The sequence below is a fragment of the Myotis lucifugus genome, unplaced genomic scaffold (genome assembly GCF_000147115.1).
Source record: "Myotis lucifugus unplaced genomic scaffold, Myoluc2.0 scaffold_23, whole genome shotgun sequence".
NCBI lineage: Eukaryota > Metazoa > Chordata > Mammalia > Chiroptera > Vespertilionidae > Myotis > Myotis lucifugus.
In genome coordinates this window covers 8,040,420-8,064,017 of record NW_005871071.1, presented here as the reverse complement: position 1 = coordinate 8,064,017, position 23,598 = coordinate 8,040,420, and the positions used below count along the sequence as shown (strand labels likewise).

Here is a 23,598-nt window from a genome sequence, read left to right as displayed (position 1 = left end):
GCCCGGAATCGAACCTGGGACCCTTGAGTCCCCAGGCCGACGCTCTATCCACTGAGCCAAACCGGTTCGGCTAGATTTTTAACAGGATCATTATGGCTGCTGTGTGGAGAACAAACCATAGGACAAGAGTGAATTATGATCAGGGGGAGATGCCTGGAACAATCCAGGTGAGAGATAGTGAAGAGAGGGAGTAAGTCATTGGGTTCTGAATACATCTTGCTGTGAAATTAACCAGCTTTCCTGACAGATTGGATGTGTGAGGAGGACAAGGGTCAAGGATGATCTCCAGACCTGTTGGTTCTGGACGCCTATCCGGGTGTAATGGTGACGATGACTGTTGGAGCTGCTGAAAGGCTTCCACACCCATAGCCTGCCTGGAGGAAGTACCCTGACCCAGCCATGTCCCAGCTGCAGACATCCCCACTGCGGCCCTGGGGCCTTTCTATACGCCCCCAGCTACCCATCCGGACACATACCAGCTCTTGGCACGTGTAGCAAGTTCTTAATGCACATATGGTGAACCCCTCTCTTTATAGAGCCTTAAGAACATTTGTGTTCAAAGGAACCTTAACGATCATCTACTAGTATGTAGGACTGTTTGTTGTCAAAAGCACACAAGCTCTCTATAATTACGAAAAAGTATTGATCAAAGGCCTAGGAACAGGCTAAATACGCAAAGCTGTCAGGATAGAAGGCAGCTCCTTGCTCTGTTGTTCTCATGGCCTCTATTCTCAGCATACCTATTCCACTCGCTTTCTGTGGCCCCCAGTTCAAATTTTCAAGGGAACTATGGTGACTAGCTTAATGACCATGGCCCATTCTGGGTACCAAACCTACTTTGGGGATGTAGGTGGTCTTTGGCTGTGGTGGCCTTCACACAGAACCCAGTCCTGCTCCAACTCATAACCATCCTTAACCAAAGCATGGCCTGTTTCCCCAAGGACTATCCAAATTTTAGGGTTCTGCAATGAATTCAACCAGTACATCCCTCACTGGTAGAGGAGACACTAAGATTCAGAGTCAGGGACTTGCCTGATGTTCGAGTGCGGAGAGAACGAGAAACAGGAGCCCAAGCCTCCCGAGAGCCTGTACTATCAAAGGCTTGTTCCCCATGGTACACCTCCCAGGCATCCCCATGCCTCTACCACTGGGCAGGAGCTTAACACACTTTTTTTTAGTATGTAAATCCATAACAAATGCATCATCCCTAGAAATAAAAGGAAGAACCGGGAGAAAATCACACAAGAACGCAGTGCTATTAGACACCGTCTCAATTTCAGAGATTGGCCCTGTAGAGGGCCCATCTTAGCAAATATTTTAGGCTTTGCTGCCACAACTACTCAATTGTCACTGTCGCAGGAAAGCAGCCACAAACAATATGTAAAGGAATGGGTGTGACTGTGTTCCAACAAAACTTTATTTACAAAAACAGGCTTCTGGCCCATTTGGCACACAGGCTGTAGTTTGCTGATCCCTTTATCGAAAAGATTATGGGACAGTTTAAATGGTGTATCTCAAGTATTAGGGAAAGAATGAAACTTAAAGAAATAGTTGCACCTTTTTCTTGGCCATCACTGTTTGAATATTTGTAAAGTAGCAACATAGATCTTTCTTACCTTCTTAATTGCAAATGTTACAATACTTGATAGAAACTCAACATTTGCCTTAAAGCATTGGTTTTAGGAAAGGAAAAGCAAGAAAAAAGAACAATGACAGGGATGATGATCTCTTAACATTTCTCCCAGACTGAGAAACCAATAATTTTAAAACTTTTATCATTTCTCCTTAACCAGAGCTAACAAAATTAACTACTTTAATTTTTTAAATGTATACACCTAATCTTATTTTGTAAAATATATTTTTATTGATTTCAGAGAGAAAGAGAGAAACATCAATGAGACAGAATCATTGATTGATTGCCTCCTGCATGCCTTCTACCAGGGATCAAGCTGGCAACCCGGGCATGTGCCCTGACCAGGAATCAAACCGTGATCTCCTGTCCTCCCTGGCTGCTTGAAGACCAACCTTCATCATGAATGATACAGTAACTATCCGGACCAGGAAGTTCATGACCAACAGACTACTTCAGTGGAAGCAAATGGTCATTGATGTCCTTCACCCTGGGAAGGCAACAGTACCCAAGACAGAAATCCGGGAAAAACTAGCCAAAATGTATAAGGCCACACCTGATGTCATCTTTGTGTTTGGATTCAGAACCCACTTTGGTGGTGGCAAGACCACTGGCTTTGGCATGATTTATGATTCCTTGGAAGAAAAATGAACCCAAACACAGACTTGCAAGACATGGCCTATATGAGAAGAAGACCTCAAAAAAACAGAGAAAGGAACGCAAGAACAGAATGAAGAAAGTCAGGGGGGACTGCAAAGGCCAACGTTGGTGCTGGCAAAAAGTGAGCTGGAGATTGAACTACAGGAGTAAAGATTCTTTGGCGATTTTATCTGTGATGGTTGTGCAGATTTTTCATGAGAGGATAAATAAACTATAAACTTAAAAAAAAACCATGATCTCCTGGTTTATAGGTCGACGTTCAACCGTGAGTCACACTGGCCGGGCAACTGCTTTAATTTTAATTCATTATTCCATTCTCACGCTGAAGGTTTGCAAAGCAACGGAAAGTGCTCTAACTCAGGTAAACAGAGAAAAGTGAAAAGCGAAGACAACCTGGGGAATCTGTGCACACCTCACATCCCTCTTCCCCTAGCAGGTAAGAGTGCACACACACTGCCTCAAATCAGAATTCCACCATAGGAAGGCGAGGGTTCTTACCTGTCCTTCTGGGTAACTCAAGGCCATGGCCAAGCTGGGGGTTTCTGAGATGAAACACTCATTCCCTCCACAGAAAACTATACCAGTCGAGGCTCCAAACCACGGCTCACCGATTCACTGGATATAGACCATCAAGCTCGGCTGGTAGCTCCAAATTACATGCAACTCAGTATCTTACTTGCTCCAACCCTCTGCTTCCACACTAGAACCTTGGATACCGGTAGCCAGGTTACAGTCATGCAGTTACTCAACCCATTTCTGCAAGAGTAAATGTCTCTTTACTTGCCACAGGACTGCCAAATAATTAACTCAGCGTCAAAAAGATGGGGGGAGCAGAGTGGAGAGAAACACAGGGATTGAGACTAGTCCAGAATGGAAACATTCCCCCTTTCCAAGTCCCGCACTGTGGGAGCTCCAGGAGAGCATGCTTTGGGCCCTGCCAGGTACAGGCTGCCGTTAATACCTAATCTGTAATAAGCCAGGTGTCATATTTCATACATGTCAGAAGAATCCAAGGACATCAGAACCCAACTCAAGCTAAGATATTGCTAAAATAATTTATAAATTTCAAATTGAACTGAACTACTTAACACATGATCTAAATGTCTTTTGACGGTGTGATCTTTCTAAAATGGCATACTTATGGGTATGGTTCCTGAGTACTCAGCTTAGACTTCAGAGCTAGGCACCAGCTACAGCAAAGCCCGTAGTTCAGGATTACTTCTCTTCCCATTCTCCCCATTAAAACAAATGATTAATAAATATTACAGAGGAACTGCCTTTGACCATTTTCAGGTGCCATGCACACCCTCTTCTGGTCAGTTAGAAGAAAAACTGATCACTGTCAGAAAAGGAACTTTTAAGTGGTAGAAACGTTGGTCAAAAAAAAGGGGGAAATATTCTGATACAACTGAGGCGTCCTGCCTTTCTTTTTGCGATCACCAAAAGTTAATTTCTTCTCATGATGAACATTAGTGATCCTACTATTTTCTGATAGATGAGTCTGTTCTTTTCTGATTCCCTACGTTTCATTGTGACACAGTGACAAGGTCTGGGGCTACTTTAGAGAGTGATTAGGTGAGGCTCAGAGAGTGAGGCACTCAGTTCAGCCTGGCACATTTCACACTCCCGGAGATACTCGATGAAGTAGGGAAAGCACTGTTTGGTGTGCACATTCTGTGACACAACAAAGCAGTCAGTAACAGCATGGGCTTTGCCATGGACTGCGTTTGAATCCCAGTTCTAATATTTACCTGTGGGATCTTAGGTAAGATACTTAACGCCTCCATGACTGTTTCATCTAAAAAATGAGAAACAGTATTTCCGCTAAGGGCTGTTGTGAGGATTAATGAGTGAATATTGGGAAAGGCTTAGGAGGAGTCTTCTAACACCAGATGGTCACTGGCTAGATGCCTAGGCTCTGCCATCCCAAGTAGAGGTTTTTACAAATGACACCTTTCTGCAGGTTTTACAACTTTCTTTGGCAAACCCATCAGGAAGTCATGAATTTCTTAAGTATCTATTCTGAAATGATAGACTGCATTTCAATAATAATTTTATTAGTTACAGAAGAATCTTCACTAGTATTTACATAGTGCAAAAAAGCTGTTATTACCCCTAAAATGTGATATAACAATTATCCTTCATACAGCAAAAGAACTAACAACCCTTTTGTTATGATTCATACTAATTTTGCTAGTTTTTAATTAGAGCATTACAATTAAGACATTAAATTATAAATTCATGTGATATCTTTAGAAATTAAATTACAAAACAATACAAATACTTTTAAAGTGTGATGTGCCAACCAAGTTTAAAATTTATGATTAGGATTCAGATTTCAGATCAGGCAAACAGTTTGGTTGATTCTGTGATGTGTATAAAGGTTGGAAGAGGGAGGGAGAAGATGCCTATAAATAAATTATTTCCCAGAAAAAAATTTTAAGTTAAAAAAAGATAAAGTTTTTAAATGGATAAGGTAATGTTCTAACCTGTTGGCACAACACACAGAAAATACTTAAATGACAGGTTTTTTAAGCAAACAGCAGCTTTACAAATAGTAACACTTATTTATACATGTATTAAAGTAACGATGTGTTGAGATTTAAGTTTTATGTTAAAGAGAAGAAAAATGAATGTAGAGTTCACTACTCATTTGCACATTACAATTACCACCCTCCCCACCTCCCCCAGTTTATTAAGAAATCAGACAAGTACATTATTTGGATATTAATTTCTCAATATTTAAACTATGTAAATTCCTTTTGACTAATTCTTTTCCAAATACTGGAAGCATATAAAATACCATCTCTGCAAAAATGACCTCCAGTCAAAGCCTTTAAAAACTTTTCAATGTATAACAGATTATTTTTCCCATGTTTAGTCAAAAGAAATATATTACATCATTTACAAATATATTTAAACCAAAACTTAAGCTAATATGAACATTTGTCTTTTGAGAAGTAATCTTCACAGTAAACAAACCTACTGAAGCAGAAATCTAGTTTTGGGAGTGCAATTCATATTGTAATTCAGATACGTATATATTGAAGTAGAAATCTAATGTTAATTATTGCCAGTAAAACCACCTCTGTACACCAAGAAAAAAAAATCACTTTTTTATTTCTTGTGATGATAAACCCTTACTCAAGGTCTCCAAAGAGGCACTCACCCCAGATCCATAAAAAACCCACTTCCTTAATTTTCACACCTCCTCCTGTATATAATGTACACATCCCAGAATTTATCTAAAGGAAACAAATTATAAAGACATTATTAACATTTACTTAGCATACGCTCAACATAACATTTCCTTTAATAAATGTGGGCTGTCCGCTAGAGGTGACCTGTGTCATATAAAAAAGGCTGTGGTCCCTGGGGTTTGCTGGCAGAAGATGCTGCGCGTGCAGGAGCGTCTATCAGACAAGGAATTAAACACGTCTAATGTCTACAGCAAAATGAAAAGTTATGAGTGTTCCAAAGATTTCCTCAACCTCTCTTTTGATACAAATGTCAAAAATCTAAAATGAGAATTCTCATTCAGAAGAGATATAAAATATAAGAAACCTTTGACAAGCCCTTACCTTGATCAAGAGTTACTGAATCACTGACACCGAACAAAAGAAATTTACACCATTAAAAAGTATGAAAAGCTTTTTTAAGATTGTCAGTAGTTCAAAAACTCTATCATTTCTTTAAACCACCTAACACTTCCAAATGTGTAGGGACAGTAAGATCTGCCACATACAAATCCATGATTTTATTTCAGAGGCTTCATTCCTTACATGTTGTGTTCCTTTAAGTACTGGATACTTTGTGCTTAAGGAGTCTATTCTGGAGAAGTTTAGACAGGACGATAGAATAACATCCCCTTTTAGCACACTAATAAAGTTGACTGACCGACATTTTCTACATAGCAACGCTCTTCAACTTTCACAATTCATAAATACTAAGTCATCAATCAAGAATCTGATCTCTCCAGTAATTAAATGCCAGCGTTATAAAACATCAAAACTAGCACAGTAGTCCCAATGAGTTCAGTAAAGAATCGCCCAATTCTCTCCTCCTGCCTCTGTGAGGCAAAGCCCACCCTATAAAACCAGGGCAGGGAAAATACCCCTCCCTCCTTAGTTCTGTGCCTGCTTTTGGGAGCTTGTAAGCGTAAAGGTGGGGTGTCTGTGCGCCTGTTGGTCAGTTGGGGGTGGGTTGGAGGGAAGACAGAAAATAGGTAATTTGTAATTCTCCCACCATTACATAAACTTGTCAAGGTCACCATTACCAGGTGGTGACTGACTAGCAAATAAAACATTTAGCTCAGTATTTCTCCCAGCAGGTATACACATTCCTAGAGAAGGGCAGGGATAAATAATAATGATCAAGTATTAATACCTGTGTATAGCTGCATACTCTAAATCATCTGATAGTTTCAGCACAATTAGAACAACTTGCTCTTTTCTTCAAAACTTCCTCTTCCAAGCGTTGATTATCAGGATATACGTACTAAGTTATGTAAAGTTCCTTTCCCTGACCTCTTATCAGTAACTATGGTTAGTGTTACATGGCAAGTGCTTGAGGCTAGAGGCAAAATACATATATTTCAAAAAAGATGAAATGGTTTCTTACTCAGGACAAATTTGGATACCCCATCAAATCCCTATCTCAAAGTTAGAGTCCTGAATCAGAAGCATGCAGAAGAATACACCAGTATAAGACTGTTTCTGAATCATTACCAATTAAGAGCTGCAGTCATACAATCAGTTATTCAATATCAAAATTTGCCTAACTTTATGTAAATATGAGTATGTACAAAGGCATTCCTGAGGTAAGCAGCAAATCTGAGACAGAACCTGGAAGGTCCTATCATGGGTAACTTTTCACAATTAAATACAACATCCATCATTTTCCTATATGAGGCCAACTCTAATTGTGCCAATCCACATACTGGAGGCTGTGTTAGCCCATCCCAACTTCGATCGGTTATTATGATCAGTAACTTCTGAAACGATCATTTGTGGACCAAAAAAAGTTGCATCAATTCTTAACACAAAACACGTTGGGAACTAACTTATGCTCAGCTTCTTTTTTTTTTTTTAAGTTTTCTAATTCTACTGTCTTTTTTGAAGAAGCCCAAATATTTTGGCCAGACAGGTTAGAGTGAAAGAAGGGTAGTCTTGAAGCAAACACTGATAACTGCTCCTATCCTTAAAATCTTGATCTTTAACTTTCCAAATGACTCTCAATAAATTTTTAAATTTATTTTCTTCAAAACTTGGTCTTGTTCTTTTTTAAATCAGTATTTTCTATAACAAAATAAGCTGAAACAATTCTGAATTTCCCACACAGTTCTTAGAAAGACACTTAGATGCTAATTAAAAGCTAAGCTATAGATCATAACAAGTAAAAGACAGCTACAAAAATATTTGTCAGGAATTAAATACATATATTAAATATTGGACAGTGCAAAATGTTGAGATGAAGCATAAAAGATAATGGCTGTAACCCTTACACGGTTGGAGAGAGAAGCGGACATTTCCTGAGCTAGATGTCTGGGGGTGTATAATTAGAATCGGAGTGCTCGTTGTTCAGAGAGCTGCAGTTGCTGGGCTTCTGCTGCTCCGAGCTTGCTTGGTGGTCAGCAGTCCAGGCCTCACTGTCCATCCCTGGCTCCAGCACCTCAGGCACCTCTGCTTCCTCTTCCCCACTTTGCTCTGCATTGTCTTCCTCAGAACCATTAAGGGTTTTCCCAAGCTGAAGAGTTTCCATTGTTCTCTGGGTCTCAGAGACCCAAGACTCAATTCTACTATTGAGCTGTACTTCTACAGATATGGGTTCATGGGTATAATCCTCCTCCTCCTCCTCTTCTTCATCCTCCTCTTCTTCAAGCATGCCAGGTACAAGAGTGCTGGTGGTGCTGGTGATGGAGGAATTCAAAATATCCCGACAACTCCCATCCAGAGAGCCGGTCTCAGTACTCTGCTGCGAGGCCCATTCCAGGTCATCTGGCTTCACTTCCTCTTTCTCACTCACTGCTGATTTCCCAGGGTTTGCAGCTGAGGTAGTACTGCCTGTGGCCACTAAAGATGGCTGCTTACCAACAGGGGCTGTGTCAAATGGAAGTTTACTGGATTTTTCAGATGTGCTGTGTCTACAGGAAACCTCTCTCTCATTTTCTGATGTTTCCAGTCCATCTGAAGTTTCCACCATGTTTCTCCAATTTGTTTCTGCAAATATCAAACAGATTTTTTAAAAACCAGAAGAATGTTTCAGAATTATGCAACCCATAAAAGAGGGAAGAACAAACTACAGAAATTTACTGGCTCACTACCTGATTGGAAAAATGAAAAACTTAGATTGTTCTAGTACTAGTTTAAATGTTATAAAGAGAAAACAATTCTCAAAAATGTGCATTTAAGATAAAAAACAAGGAGGTAAAAATAAGTATATTAATGCTTGAGAATGCAAAAGATCTTATACCAATAGGATCTCACTGATGCTCATATATAATATTCATGTATTCAAGAAAATCAATAAATTGCCCAACTTTTTTTTGGCCTTGAAGTGTATTAGGCTCAAGAATCCACAAGTCATAGATGGTAGAGCCAAGATGTCCAGCAGAAATAGTTCTGATTTGACTGGTTTTACCATGCTCCCTTAGCAAGTTACCTAAGAGCTGTCTTTTGGCCTATAATGGGACTAGGATTTCCATTTATAAGCAAAGAAGCCACCCATGTATTTCTAACATGTGTGAAAATCTGTTTTATAATATACATGGCTTGGCTTACCAAGTGACTTTGAGAACCAAAAAAAAAAACATTATTATGTCTAATACAGTGGTGATAAATCTAGATTATTTTTAATGATGTCAGTTTGGAGCTAAAAATGTACTAGGAATCAGAAGATAAAAGGACAGCTCTACTACCTCTTTATTTTCTTTTATTTACCAGTTTATATTTTTTCATTTTATCTTTTTATTATTGAAGTATAACTGACATATAACATATTAGTTTCAGGTGTACAACATTACAATTTGATGTTTGTATAGACTGTAAAATGATCACCACAGTAAGTCTAGTTAACATCCTTCACCGTAAATACTTAAAAAATTGTTTTTCTTGTGATGAGGGCTTTTAAAATCTCTCTTAGCAACTTCAAATATGCAATACAGTATTATTAACTATAGTCACCATGCTATAAATTATATCCCCATGACTTATTTTATACCTGGAAGTCTGTCTGTGGACCGCCTTTATACATTTTGCCAACCCTCAACCCACTTCTCTGGCAATCTCCAATCTGTTCTCTGTATCTATGAGCTTGGTGTTTGTATTTATTTTTTTAGATTCCACATATAAGTGAGAGCACACAGTATTTATCTTTTTCCGTCTGACTTATTTCACTTAGTATTATGCCCTCAAGGCCCATCCATGTTGTTGCCAATAGCAAGCTTTCATTCTTATATATGGCTGAATATTCCATTGTATAAATATACCACATCTCCTTTAGCCATTCATCCAACGATGGGCACTTAGGTTGTTTCCTTATCTTGGCTATGTAAGTAACGCTGCATTGAACATGGGGTTGCATATCTCTTTTTGAGTTAATGTTTTCATTTTCTTTGGATAATTACCCCAGAAGTGAAATTGCTGGATATGACAGTTCTATCTTTAATATTTTGAAGAACCTTCATACTGTTTTCCATAGTGGCTTTACCAATTTACATTTCCACAAAGAGTACACAAGGATTCCCTTTGCTTTACATCCTCACTGACATCATTTTTTTTTTTTTGGTCTTTTTGAAAACAGCCATTCTAACAAGTGTGAAGTGATCTCTCACTGTGGTTTTGATTTGCATTTTCTGATGATTAGAGATGTTGAGCATCTTTTCATGCGCTTGCTGACCACTTGTATAGCTTCTTTAGAAAAATATCTATTCAGCTCCTCTACCCATTTTTTCATTGGATTGTGGTAGTTTTTTTTTTTACTACTGAGTTGTATGAGTTCTTGATATTTTAAAAATATTAATCCCTTATTAGACATATGATTTGCAACTATTTTCTCCCATTCAGTAGGTGGTTGGTTTCCTTTGTTCTGTCTGCAGATTTTTAGTTTGATGTAGTTCCACTTATTTTTGTGGGTTTCTTAACAATAAAAATCCCCTTCTATCTGCATTATAGCTGCTATACATTTTAAAGGTATAATGATCAAGCTATAATGATAAAGCAAGACTGTTTATCATCATATATAATAAAAGCCTAATATGCTGAGTGTTCGACGGTTTGACTGTTCAACCATTTGACCAGTCGCTATGACATGCACTGACCACCAGGGGGCAGATGCTCCGACTGGTAGGTTATCTTGCTGCTAGGATTCGACTGATCGGGACTGGGCGAGAAGGGCCGGACATGCCCCGGAGCCCTCCTGTGGTCCCTCCCTGTCCCCAATTGTGCACCAGTGGGGTCCCTTGGCCTGGCCTGTGCCCTCTTGCAATCCAAGATCCCTCAGGGTATGTTGGAGAGCTGGTTTCAGCCCGATCCCTGCAGGCAAGGCTGAGGAACCCCACAAGGGCATGAATTCGTGCACCGGGCCTCTAGTATTAATACATTCAACTTGATTGTCACCTATCAACTGTATAATATAGATCATATTTTCAGTACTTGAAATCAGGGTACATGGTTTGGAACATCCTTTTCTGCAGCTCCTTCAAAGTATAAAACAGGTCCTTTCCACTCTCACTCCTACCTCATGAAAAACAACTCCTCCTTCTCCTCTTCTTATAGTCTCATTCTCAGTTAGTAACATTATCTTTTTCATGGTCTCAAAGCAGAAGAAATCTTATAGTAATCCTTCATCCTATCTTTCTCCCTTATGACATGCCTTTATTCCACTGAATTCATAACTGTACCATGTCACTTCTAACTCAAAAACTACTCAACTTGGTCACTACTGCCTCAGCTTACGCCTTCTTTACCTAGCTGTACATCTGTAATATCTTCCCAATTGGTTTCGTGAATTGGTCACATCAATGTTTAATGGGCCTTCTATTATCCTGGTAATCCAAACTCCTTAGCTTGCTGTAGCCAAGCCTTTCATGTGTGACCCTTATCTATCTTTCTGGTCCCATTCATTCTAACCCCCAGCCATGCATTCCACCCTCAGGATCACACTGATTTTTCACTGCTCCCAGAAGTCATACTCTATTTACAATTCCTTGCTTTGCATAAGCTGTTCTTTCTGTATGAGATGTGTTTCCTCCTTTACCTTTCAGGTTCCTCCTCCCTCCTCCTTGATAACCATCTAAAATGTCAGATCCTTTGTGAAGCTTTTCCTGACTCTCCTAAGAAAGACAGTCAGTTATAACCTGAATTCCAACAATACTTTTTGCATATATAGTTCAAAGCACTTGTTTTGTGCTTGCTGTTTACCCCTCCATCCCTTCTCATTCCCACTCCTGCTCATCTCTGTGTGTCCCTATGGTTGGCATATAGTAAGTGCTGAGGGGGATAACCCTATTAAGTAAAAATTTTCATGTATACATTATGCAAAAACAAACTTTAAAAAGGCATAACATTTTTTAAAAAAATACATTTCATTGATTTTTTACAGAGAGGAAGGGAGAGGGATAGAGAGCCAGAAACATCGATGAGAGAGAAGCACCGATCAGCTGCCTCCTGCGCACCCCCCACTGGGGATGTGCCCGCAACCAAGGTACATGCCCTTGACCGGAATCGAACCTGGGACTCTTCAGTCCCCAGTCCGACGCTCTATCCAGTGAGCCAAACCGGCCAGGGCAAGGCGTAACATTTTTTAAAACTTCAGTTGCATATTTGCATTTCCTTCCAACAATTTTTTTCTCCTTCAAAAGTACTACAAGACTTCACTTGTAGTACTTGGAAAAGTCCTATCTCCCCCATGATAATGAGTCAAGGAATAGGAAAAAGGAAAGAGGTCAGTAGATGGAGCAGGCTGACCTCTCTGAAGACTTAGTCTTGGGCTTTCACCTACTAAGTAGGTGAGCTGAAAGCCACCTTTGAAAAGCAAAGGGAGATCGATCTGGAAGCAGAGACAAGGAACTCTGCAATTAGCCATCAAGTGTCTTGTCACAATGATCAAAGAGCTATTGAGATCACATATCCACAGGCCTCCCTAGGCTCTCTCCCACTTTAAAGTAATAGGTGAAGGTTGATCAATAACTGATGAGCATACAAACACATGAACACAACAGGGCAAACACAGCAGGTGTAAAAGTGCTGCCAGGAGAGATCTGATTGGAGGATGGTGGTGGGGGAGCGAAGGAGTGCTGAATGCAGGCAATCTAAAGCCAGAACAGAACAGACAGGCATCCCCTTTTGAAGAAGCAAGTTAAAGGAAGGATCAAAGATCCCAACAAACCTGGAAATAGTACTGATCCAACTCTACCCTGCTTAAAAACTGTTTATTTTAGCAGAACTTATTCAATAAAGCTCTTCTTTGCCTTTTAACTCCTTCTATGCTTTTCTGTTTCTGTTTACTGGTTCTTTGTGAAATTATCTTTTTAAACACTTTCAAGTCACTAGTGGGTTTGCCAGAGGATAAAGTGTGTGTATTTATCCCTTCAGTCAGCACACACAAGGAAACTGTCTTATATAGTTTTTTTATAGTAGAGGAACAAACAAATGAATTCAAGAGCCTACAGAGGAAGAGGTGGTGGCAGAGGATGAGCAAGAAACTCAGGAGGGATGGACTAGACATTGAGGTTGTCCTCCCTCATAACTGCTTGCTGAACACTTACTGTTTGGTCCCACTGAGAATTCATTCAACAGGCAGGACGTATACATCACTGGCTAATAGTACAGGTTCCAGAGCCAGACTTACTTTAACAAGTTATTTACCTCTCTTCGTCTTAGCTTCCTCATCTATAAATTGCAGTGCAGCCCTAGCCAGTGTGGCTCAGTTGGTTGGAGCATTGTCCTACACCAAAAGGTGTCAGGTCCAATACCTAGTCAGGGCACATACCCAGGTTTTGGGTTCGATCCCTGGTCAGAGCGTATGCAGGAGGCAGCGGATTGATGTTTTTTTCACCTTGATATTTCTGTTTCTCTGTATATATACTTTCCCTTCCTCTCTCTTAAAAATAAAATAAAAAATTCCAGGACAGTATTTCTTATCTCACAGGGTTGTTCAGAGGATTAAATACCTTAATGAATGGAAAGTGCTGACAAAATGCCTAGCATATAGTGAGAATTCAGTGAGTTATTATATATCAACTGCCCATTATGTACCAAGTCCCCATTCTCAAAAAACTTACAGCTTAGTTGGGATTTATGTCTGAAACTATTTGTTTCATGTAAGTATGACAGAACTGACACTCAGCTCAGGTGGAAGAAAAACATAAGCAAGGAAAATAAGGTGTGCACAAAGGACACTAAGACTGGACTATCACAGAAGCCTTTCTATTCTACCCAGTGATTAGTATCCTTTCCCATATTTGTTTTTACTTTAAACCATGGAAATCAAAAGAAAACATTTTAGAAATATTGCACGAGGATAACATGGAAAATTCTGTTTTCTACCCAACAGCCATTAGCCATTCTGGTTGATAGAACTAAATTTGAGATGTACTTGAACCCATTCCCAGGGGATGAATTAAAATAGTTCTTATACCATCAGTTATCCCATTCCCCTTTGCCAAATATTCTCTTGCCCAAGTCTCCCTTTCATTCAGCTAAAAGTAATCACATGATCAGCTCTAGCCAAATAAAAGGGGAAGTCTTCTGAAAATCTTTCTTCGCTGATAAAAGCAGCACACTGACTGAACCTCCTGCTTTTGACTACAGCTATGATGCCTAGAGCCACAGCAGCTATTTTTAAACAAGAGATGGTAAGCATAAGAGGAAGCCACAGACTGAGAATGAAAGAACAGAAGGAGGGAAAGAGCTAGGACAGTGATGACACTGTGAAATAATCAAATATCCGAACTTCTTAGGCCACATTAGTGGGTTTTGTGTTTGTTGTTGATGCTTCCGAAACAGAGAGAATACTTTACGCTTTCCTCTCAAAGTTGTTATGATTATTTTCACTTAACTTTAACCAGTTAACTGCTATGTGTCCAAAACAGAAACCATCCCCACATGCCACAATATTTTGAATTTAATTTAAAAAATCAATTTGCAGTGAATATTATAAAAATAAATATATTACTCACAATTTGGGTGTTCTTAAATATTTTCAGTTGAAAATTCTCACAAAAAATGATTTTAAAGCATTATAGATGTCTATGGCGTACAAAGGGGTAAGGCTCTAAATCTATTCTTGGGATTCAACCATTAGTTCACAGAATTTTCACTTGGAATGGAATTTTATAGATGATCAGATAAAACCCTCCTCATTTTACTGAAAATAAATCTCTAAGGCCTAGAAATCAATCAATTGTGCCTAAATCCCCCAGGCAGAGAGTAAAAAAGCCAAAGTTTCCATCATTAAACACCTTAAATTATGCACCCAAATGAAGATTACTGTTGTTTGCCCAGAACCACAGCTTTATGAATTTATCTTGCAGTTTGCCTTTGAGATCTGGCGTATCACTATATAGTGACCTCATTTTAACTGTTGGCATTTTATCTTCATTTTTAATTAATATCACTCCAGCCAAAGAAATACATCTACCTCTATACCAGTACCAACCATCCTTGACCAAAAGTTTCCTAAAGGCCCACAATCTTGATATATTGTCTTCGGTCTGCAATGCTGTCAAAAGTATTCCAAACATTTAACTATAATAACAGACAGACCAGGAAAAAGTGTGAGAAGAAAGGAAGAAAACCACTCAGTTTTCTACTTGTTAAATTTTAGGTGGCAACCGCCTATTTGGTAAATTTTCAGATAAACAGATTAAAAAGAGAAAAGAGAAATGACAAAAAGCCAAGTTGAAGGAGATGGCTATACTATTTAAAAAAAAAGAATAGGTGAAAAAAGTCAGAAACTAGATCAAGAAAGTAGAAAATTTAAGTGTTCAAAATGTGATAGAACTGAGTATTACAGTCCAAAGGCAAGGAAACTACTAAGATGTAGAGTACAGTAAATAATATGACTTTAAACATCACACATAAATGTTTTTAGTCTCTATATCTTTTTGACTGCAATAAGATTTAACTCAAAACAAATGCCATTTGGCTAGGTTTTATAACATTAGACTGAATAGTTAGTATTCCGGTCTCTTGTTTACTTAGTAAATATAACATTTTAATAAATGAGCATAAAGTAATAGAATAACACATCCCAGAATTTACTAAGTTATAGGTCTCAAGTAAGGTGCATTTTGCTTTTAAAATCCTTTTAGTATTTTTCTTTTTTAAGACTATGGAAAATGACTAAATTTCAGGGTCTCACGGAAAGCATCAGCCCCAAATTGTCTCCAAATTTTTAAATTTATTTTTATTGATTTCAGAGAGGAAAGAAGAGGGAGAGAGATAGAAACATCAATGATCAGAAAGAATCATTGATCAGCTGCCGCCTGCATGCCTCCTAATGGGGACTGAGACCACAACTCGGGCAGGTGCCCTGACTGGGATTTGAACTGTGACTTCCTGGTTCATAGTTTGACACTCCACCACACCAGCAGGGCAGTCTCCTAGTTTTTAATGGCTGTGTTTACTGTGATTTTTTTAAACCAAAATTTTAAGCAAAATTTGAATAATCACGAAGATAAAAACAAAGATAGCATGGAAAGTCATTTTCCAATTATCTAAATCAAAAAATAATTTCAAAATTTAAGTCATGTTAAGCTAGTCAGAGAAAGATAAGTATCACATGATCTCACTCATATGTGGAATGAACAAAATAAAGTGATGAACAAAATAGATCCAGAGACACAGAAGCATGGACTGCGGAATCTCAGAGGGAAGGTGGGTGGAGGGGGTGTGGGGTAGAGGAGGTCAATTGGGGGGGTGAGGAGACATCTGTAATACTTTCAACAATAAAGGATAAATTAAAAAAAATTTTAAGTCATTTTTAATGATATGCAACAACTTACCATATTCCTTTTCATTTACTTCAGAGATGGGCTCAGAAATAACACTGCAGAAGGAAATGGCGCTTGCTGCTGAGGGATTCCGGGAATGCCCCATGTGGTGTGGCACCTTCTTCACGTTCTTTAAGGCTTCCTCCGCCTGCTCTTGCTCCATTGCTGCAACCATATCCTTATAGGCTTTCCTGGCTTCCTCAGTGAGTTCTACTAACTTATTAAACAGGCTCTAAAAAGAAAGAGATTTTGACTAGTCTATTTTTTTTGTTATATTTTCTATTCCTATTACTAACAATAAATCTCCACTGTTTCAAAGTCAGATCCACTTTCAATCAGTATGCCAACCAGAGGACCTTAAAAAATACTTTGTAACTTACATATTGTTTATTTAATTGTCACAAGACTGAGGAAATTTCCTGATTCAATACTAGTCACTACATGTGATATATTAAAAGTTCTTGTAGAGTTTATCAATCAACAACTGCACGCTTTAGCATTTGGCACTATAGTGGGTACAAAGACCATTGGAACACCACTTTGCTCTCAAGAAACCTTCCATGTGGCTAGAAGGAGAAAACAGAAGACAGCTATGATTCAAGGCAAAATATTATAACTGCCTTAACATGTACGAAGTGTTCTGGCCTTTGTAGAAAATATCAAATCTAACTGCTGGGCGTCATTGAAAAATTCACAAAGTAGCCGAAACCGGTTTGGCTCAGTGGATAGAGCGTCAGCCTGCGGACTGAGAGGTCCCGGGTTCGATTCCGGTCAAGGGCATGTACCTGGGTTGCGGGCACATCCCCGGTGAGGGGTGTGCGGGAGGCAGCTGATCGATGTTTCTAACTCTCTCTATCTCTCTCCCTTCCTCTCTGTGAAAAATCAATAAAATATATTTAAAAAAAAAAAAAAATTCACAAAGTAATGATGTGTGATAAGCCTTGAAAAATATGCCTAGGTAAAATTTTGAGAGATGGAGAGAGTGCATTCTTACTCATGCAGGTAAAAGCTAGTCTAATAAAAAAGAAACATGCAAATTGACCGCACCTCCACTATGCCCCAAGCCATGCCCACCAGCCAATCAGAGCGACTATATGCAAATTAACCCAACCAAGATGGCGGCCAGCAGCCATGGAGCTGGAGCAAGCAGGAGGCTTGGTTGCCCCGGCGATGGAGGAAGCCAAGCTTCCCACCTGCCCTGGCCGGCTGTGGCCTCTGCTCAAGGCAACAAAGTTTCAATTATAGAAGATAAATAAATCCCAGATACCTGCTTCTAGCCAGCCTCCACTGGGAGCTTGGGTGGCTTTGGGCCGTGGCCAGCCTGCAAACAGCCATCAGCCCCTCACCCAGGATGGCCACACCCTCATGGGGTGAGGTTCCCTGCTGGGGGGCTTGGCCAGCCTGCAAACAGCCCTCAGCCCCTCACCCAGACTGGCAAGGCACCCCAGCAGGACCCCCTACCCTGAAGGGGTGTGGCCAGCCTGCAAACGGCCCTCAGCCCCTCATCCAGGCTGGCAAGGCACCCCAGTGGGGACCCCCACCCTGATCCAGGACACCCTTCAGGGCAAACCAGCTGGCCCCCACCCATGCACCAGGCCTCTATCCTATATAATAAAAGGGTATTATATATGCAAATTGACCCTAACAGCAGAACGACTGGGAATGACTGGTCACTATGACACACACTGACCACCAGGGGGCAGACGCTCAATGCAAGAGCTGCCCCCTGGTGGTCAGTGCACTCCCACAGGGGGAGCTCTGCTCAGTCACAAGCCAGGCTGATGGCTGCCAGCACAGCAGTGGTGGTGGGAGCCTCTCCCGCCTCCTCAGCAGCTCTAAGGATGTCCGACTGCAGCTTAGGCCTGCTCTCCGCTGGCAAGTGGACATCCCCCGAGGGCTCCCAGGCTGCCAGAGGGATGTCTGACTGCCAGCTTAGGCCCAGTCCCCCGGGGAGCGGGCCTAAGCCAGCAGGTGGTCATCCCCCGAGGGGTCCCAGACTGCGAGAGGGCACAGGCCGGGTGGAGGGACGCCCCCTCCCCCCCAGTGCACAAATTTTTGTGCACCGGGCCTCTAATAATGAATAGAGATACATAGAAAAGTACAAGGAATGGCCCAGCCGGCTCAGTGGTTGAGCGTCAACCTGTGAAACAGGAGGTCACTGTTCGATTCCCATCAGGGACATGCATATTTAAAAAAAAAAAGAAAGAAACCATTAAAAAAAAAAAAAGAAAAGTGCAAGGAATGGCCCTGGCCAGAGTAGCTCAGTTGGTTGGAGTGTTGTCCTGTACACCAAAAGATGGTGTGTTCGAATCTTGGTCAGGGCATATACCCAGGTTGGGAGTTAGGGTATGTATAGGAAGCAACCGATCAATGTTTCTCTCTTACTCTAAGATAGATAGATATATATATGTATCCTGAAAGTAGAATGTGTAGCTAAATAACCAGAAGTTCTCCTGTCAGTGAAACAGAAAAGAACATGAATGGAATTAATAATTAGAGTGAAACGGTAGGTGACAGAGCATGCTCCTGTTAAAAAAAAATGGCACAACTCACAGAAGCATTAAAGTTGTACTTCAATAATCATGAAGTCCAATAATGTCCAAAAGAAAAATGAAGTTTCCACAACTACCAGAAAGACAATTACTTGTAGTAGTTCTTACATCATAATTCAATAAGTTTCTACTCTGTTTAATGTCTTGATTTAGTATCACAAGACACCCCCCTACACAGCATAATTTTTTTCTTCTAAGTTATTATAATTTAAGTATAAACCATAACAAAATGAAAGAAAGCATAGCAAAAGCATCATATTGTTATGAAGTAATATATCTTTGAAAATTAAACGTGTGAAAGATAAACATAAGTAGCATGCTTCACCTAGCTGATGTTTAAACTGTTTAAAGTAGCAGGTATAATAAACGCTGTTGCTGTGTTGATTTTATTTTTTTAAAGACAAGAGACCAGATCATGGAAAATGTTTTTTGTACTTACTTGTTTTGTTTTTTGTTTGGGGTTTTTAAAAAAAAATTTTTAAACAAAATTTTTATTGATTTCAGAGAGGAAGGGAGAGGGAGAGATAGAAACATCAATGATGAGAGAGAATCATTGATCGGCTGCCTCCTGCATGTCCCCTACTGGGGATCAAGCCTGTAACCCGGGCATGCGCCCTTGACCAGAATTGAACCCAGGACCCTTCAGTCTACAGGCTGATGCTCTATCCACTGAACCAAACCAGTGAGGGCTATATTGATTTTTTAAGAGGGTGTGTGCTAATTACTAATAATATGAAAAATATATTCAGGGTTTATTTATTCTATAAAAGGAGGGAGGATGTATTACTAAAAACAGCCCCTATGTGTTACATGTAACAGACTTCATAAATATTTGTTTGCAATGTTTAACAAATCACGCATTTAAGTGAAGCCACCAAAAAGAAAATAGGCACATGGATATGTGATTTTGAGATTAACACTGGTTTTAAATATAAATAAAACATAAACATTGTTGGGAATAAAAGAAAATTAAATTAAAGAGAAAAGCTATCAGGGATAAAGGCCTTGAATGTCAGTGTAAGGACATGAAGCTTAATTCAAAGGTTAGTTTTATCAGATGGTAAGAATAACTTCAGTGTACTACATTACTGTGAATGGATACACCGGACAATATATCAATATTTCCTTTATCTCCATATTAAAGTTGTCTTGGTTTAAACAATAAGTCACCTACCTCAAAAAAGCTGATGGCAAGTAAACCAATGTACAAACAAAACTGGCAAGCATTTTGTAATATAAAACCATACAAATAACCTAATATATATAATTCAGTAATAAGCCAATATAATTAGAAATAAACATGTAAACTTTTCCTGACCTTGATCCCAGTATGTTTTTATCAGGTGGCTTTATATATGACCCTTCTTTTCCATTTATTACCTAAATGTTCACATATCACTTAACATAGCAGGCAAATATACTTTACCACACAATTTTTAAACAAGCATTTATTGCCTACTCATGCTCAGGTAATGTGAAAGGTGCCAGGGATACCTAGATAAGAAGCCTACCCTCAAGGAATTCACAGTTAAGGGGGGAAAAACACATAAACTAGAGCAAGGCAGTGTGATATCTGTAACTGAGAAAAGCAAGGGCTACTGTGGGAGCATAAATATTAATTATATAATCAGAGAGTAGGTGGGTAGACAGGTGACAGGAGAGAAACAGAATGAATGGGTAAATGGAGGTATGCAAACATGGTGACTGGATAGGAAAGGATAGACATTTAAATATATAGATAGGAAGAGGGAAAATGGTCCATTGGTGGTGTCGCAAAATACTTTAGAATCATTCTTAAAACATTGTATATTAATAAGCATTACTCTAAATAGACTTTATGTTATCAACTCTGATGGGTTAAGCTTTGTATTAGCTGACTTGGAGAAGAAGATGAAGCTATCAGAGATACAGAATTATTCTGACAACTGGTTTAGAAATTTCTTTTTCTAAAGTAACATCCTCTCCAATTAAAGGATTCTTTTCTCTCTACTCTGAATAGCAGCACAAAATATACCCAACATATATATTGAAGAAAATTATTTTACATAGTATAATATTGGATAATCTTTACCCAGCAGTTAAATAAATGATCAAGTATTACATAGTTGAACCCAGAAGAAAAAAACACTGCGGCAGAAATAGGAGCTAAAAATCTTTTCAAAAAATGCTGTAGGATTAACTTATGTAAGGGTTTCAACACTAAAAAAGGAAATGTAATACTCAAGAATGTTCCACTCATTCTTGGAGAGTTATCATCTCACTTCTCCAAATGCTTAAACATAGCAATGGCATGTGTCAACTGGGCAGGGGGAGTGAAAGAGGGTGTGTCTTCCAGAGTCTTACCTCAGCACCAAAGTAGTTGAAGATTCCCACTACACTAACAGGAACCAGCTTGTTCACACAGCGTCCCAGAGCTTTTCTTCCAAGGGCAAACACAAAAGGAATTTCCTGTTCCCGTGCCATGGCTATAACATTATAGAGAGCCTCATCCAGGCCACCTGAGAAAGTCAACACATCCAGAGGTTTTAGATTAATAATTTTAGAAATAGCTATTTTAGCACCCAACATTAAAGCATAAAACACAACAGCAAAGAACTCTATGAAGCCTGTGGCACTTATGCTATTCCACACATTCTCCCTATTTGAATTTGTACTATTTATGGATATATGTACATATTTTCTTTCTCCCCAATTAAATTCCAAATTCCCTAGTATCCATAGGAATCAGCATATCAGGAGTCAAATTTCAATACAATAAACATTTGTTTAAAAGAAAGTAACTAAAATTATTAATAGTGGTTGATTCTTTTATTTAATCCCTCAGCTCAAATAGCAACCTATCACATGTAATATTATATGTTACTGTTTTTATTGGAATTTGTCCCCTATGCAGAACATGCATGATACTGCTACTTGATGCATCTGTTTACTCCAATCACCCAAAGTGGCTACTTCATGAAAAAAGTACAAATAAGGGTACATGACATAGTACAGAATACTTGTGTGCCGGCTCACCCAAGAACCTCTGTATTAACTGCTGGTTTCTAAGGGGCAAATCTCCATCAAAAGCAAGACAAAAGGGCCATCAATGAAAGGTAAGGTAAAAAGGTAAAAAAGTAGAGTATATTTGCAGTGGTAAAGAAATGTACTCTTACTAGTCCCCATTCTGATTACAACAGAGGGCACACTTGGTTGGCCCAAAGTAAAGCCTTCACTAGTACTCCATAGATGAGGATTTCCTTTACAATCCAATCTCAATTTTATTACTTAATTTCAGGTACTGAAAGATATTTTCTTTCCTCACATTCAATATATGCTTTATAACTAACCTCTGCTAAGTCATATGACTTCCACTTTAAAATTCACTATACATCCTACAATTATATTAAATAAATATCAAAATACTTCAAAAGTAAAATGTTCATACCTTTTGACTGGATTTTTTCACAGTTTGGAGAAATTATAACACACTTGATCTTGTTTAACTTCATATGTTTGGTAACCTCCCTCAGACCCATAACCAGCCGTCTCCTTGCTTTTGCTCTTACAGGATCTTTTTGATAGATGCGTTCCTGGAAACTGACAAGCTCTTGAAGAAGAAGAGTCACACATTCATCAATCTCTTTACAAAGAACCTGATTACAATACCTATAAAGGAAACCAAAAATAAGTAAGTTTGTCCTCACTTATTTTTCTGTAACTATAAAATTACTTTAGGAAAGAAATAGATCAAGCAAGAAGTTTTCATAAAAAAAATAAAAAATTTTTAAATATCTTATTCCTTCAGTCAATTAGAAAAACAGAAGAGTTTTCCTGAGTTACAAGAGATTGGCTTTTACGTAAAGGATAGATCAACATCAAGGAGGTATTATCCAAGTTCCCAATTATTAAATTCCTAAGGATATAAATAAAATGTTAGCCTGCTAATTAGATAAAAAAGAAATTTAATGTTTTTGGTAAGGAGATAGAAGGTTATTTCATTCCAATGAATATTAAAGATGGACTGCAAGAGGGCACAGGCTGGCTGAGGGACCCCCAGAATGCATGAATTTCATGCACCGGGCCTTTAGTAGTAGTAGTAATAATAATAATCATGATGATGATGATGATGATGGAAATAAGTGTGAGGCCACTATAGTACTTAATTTTAGGAATTATTTCCTCTTAATATACTCTACTTTTCAAGTTCTAATCCCTAATCTTTTTCATAAGCAAATTTCTACTTCTAATTACATTATAGAGTGGAAAAATGTACGCCTGCCCTTTTTCAGTAAAAAAAAAAAAAAAAGTTCTGCTTTGGGAATTTTTTTTATGTTTATGTAAAAAATGTTTAAGTACAAGTATGGCACTCTTCAGAAGGGAAGATAAAACTGGATAGACTGAGGAAAGATCAACTATCTTAAAGTATGCAAAATTAAAGACCAGAACATCAAAAATACAATTTTCTTCATTCTGTTTTTCTTTAAGCTGTTTATTTTGTATGTATATAGCATTTTATGTTCCAAGAGTTTCCTTTGCTTCACATTTGTTATTGAACATTAAATTAACTCCCCAAATCTAGGCAAGAAGTACTCGCTCAAAAGAATAGTATAAAGAAAAGGAACAAACCAATGTGGTTTGGATTCACACAGATTTTACTTTCACCCTGGGCCTTGTTCATTGTCATTTTTAAAGGTAAAATTAATTCATCTGCACAAATGCAAAAAATTAATTCATCTACCGGATGCCTCCTGCATGCCCCATTTTAGAATGTTAAAATTCTA

The 23,598-nt window shown here is 38.8% G+C and overlaps 1 protein-coding gene and 1 pseudogene across 3 annotated transcripts in view; one reads left to right on the top strand and one right to left on the bottom strand.

Moving 5' to 3' along the window:
* Positions 1 to 2,010: 2,010 nt before the first annotated feature.
* LOC102430914 lies at positions 2,011 to 2,442 on the top strand (annotated as a pseudogene).
* A 1,884-nt stretch (positions 2,443 to 4,326) lies between these two features.
* The window catches only part of SECISBP2L (SECIS binding protein 2 like), a 64,765-nt gene continuing 45,493 nt past the window's right edge, over positions 4,327 to 23,598 (bottom strand). For all 3 annotated transcript variants that reach the window (XM_006085988.3, XM_006085992.3, XM_006085990.3), the window contains 4 exons: positions 22,263 to 22,483; positions 21,179 to 21,333; positions 16,296 to 16,515; positions 4,327 to 8,508 (listed from right to left, as the gene is read on the bottom strand). In XM_006085988.3, coding sequence (XP_006086050.1) covers positions 7,826 to 8,508; positions 16,296 to 16,515; positions 21,179 to 21,333; positions 22,263 to 22,483 — 1,279 coding nt within the window. In that variant the 3' untranslated portion in view covers positions 4,327 to 7,825. The remainder of the gene's footprint in view (positions 8,509 to 16,295; positions 16,516 to 21,178; positions 21,334 to 22,262; positions 22,484 to 23,598) is intronic.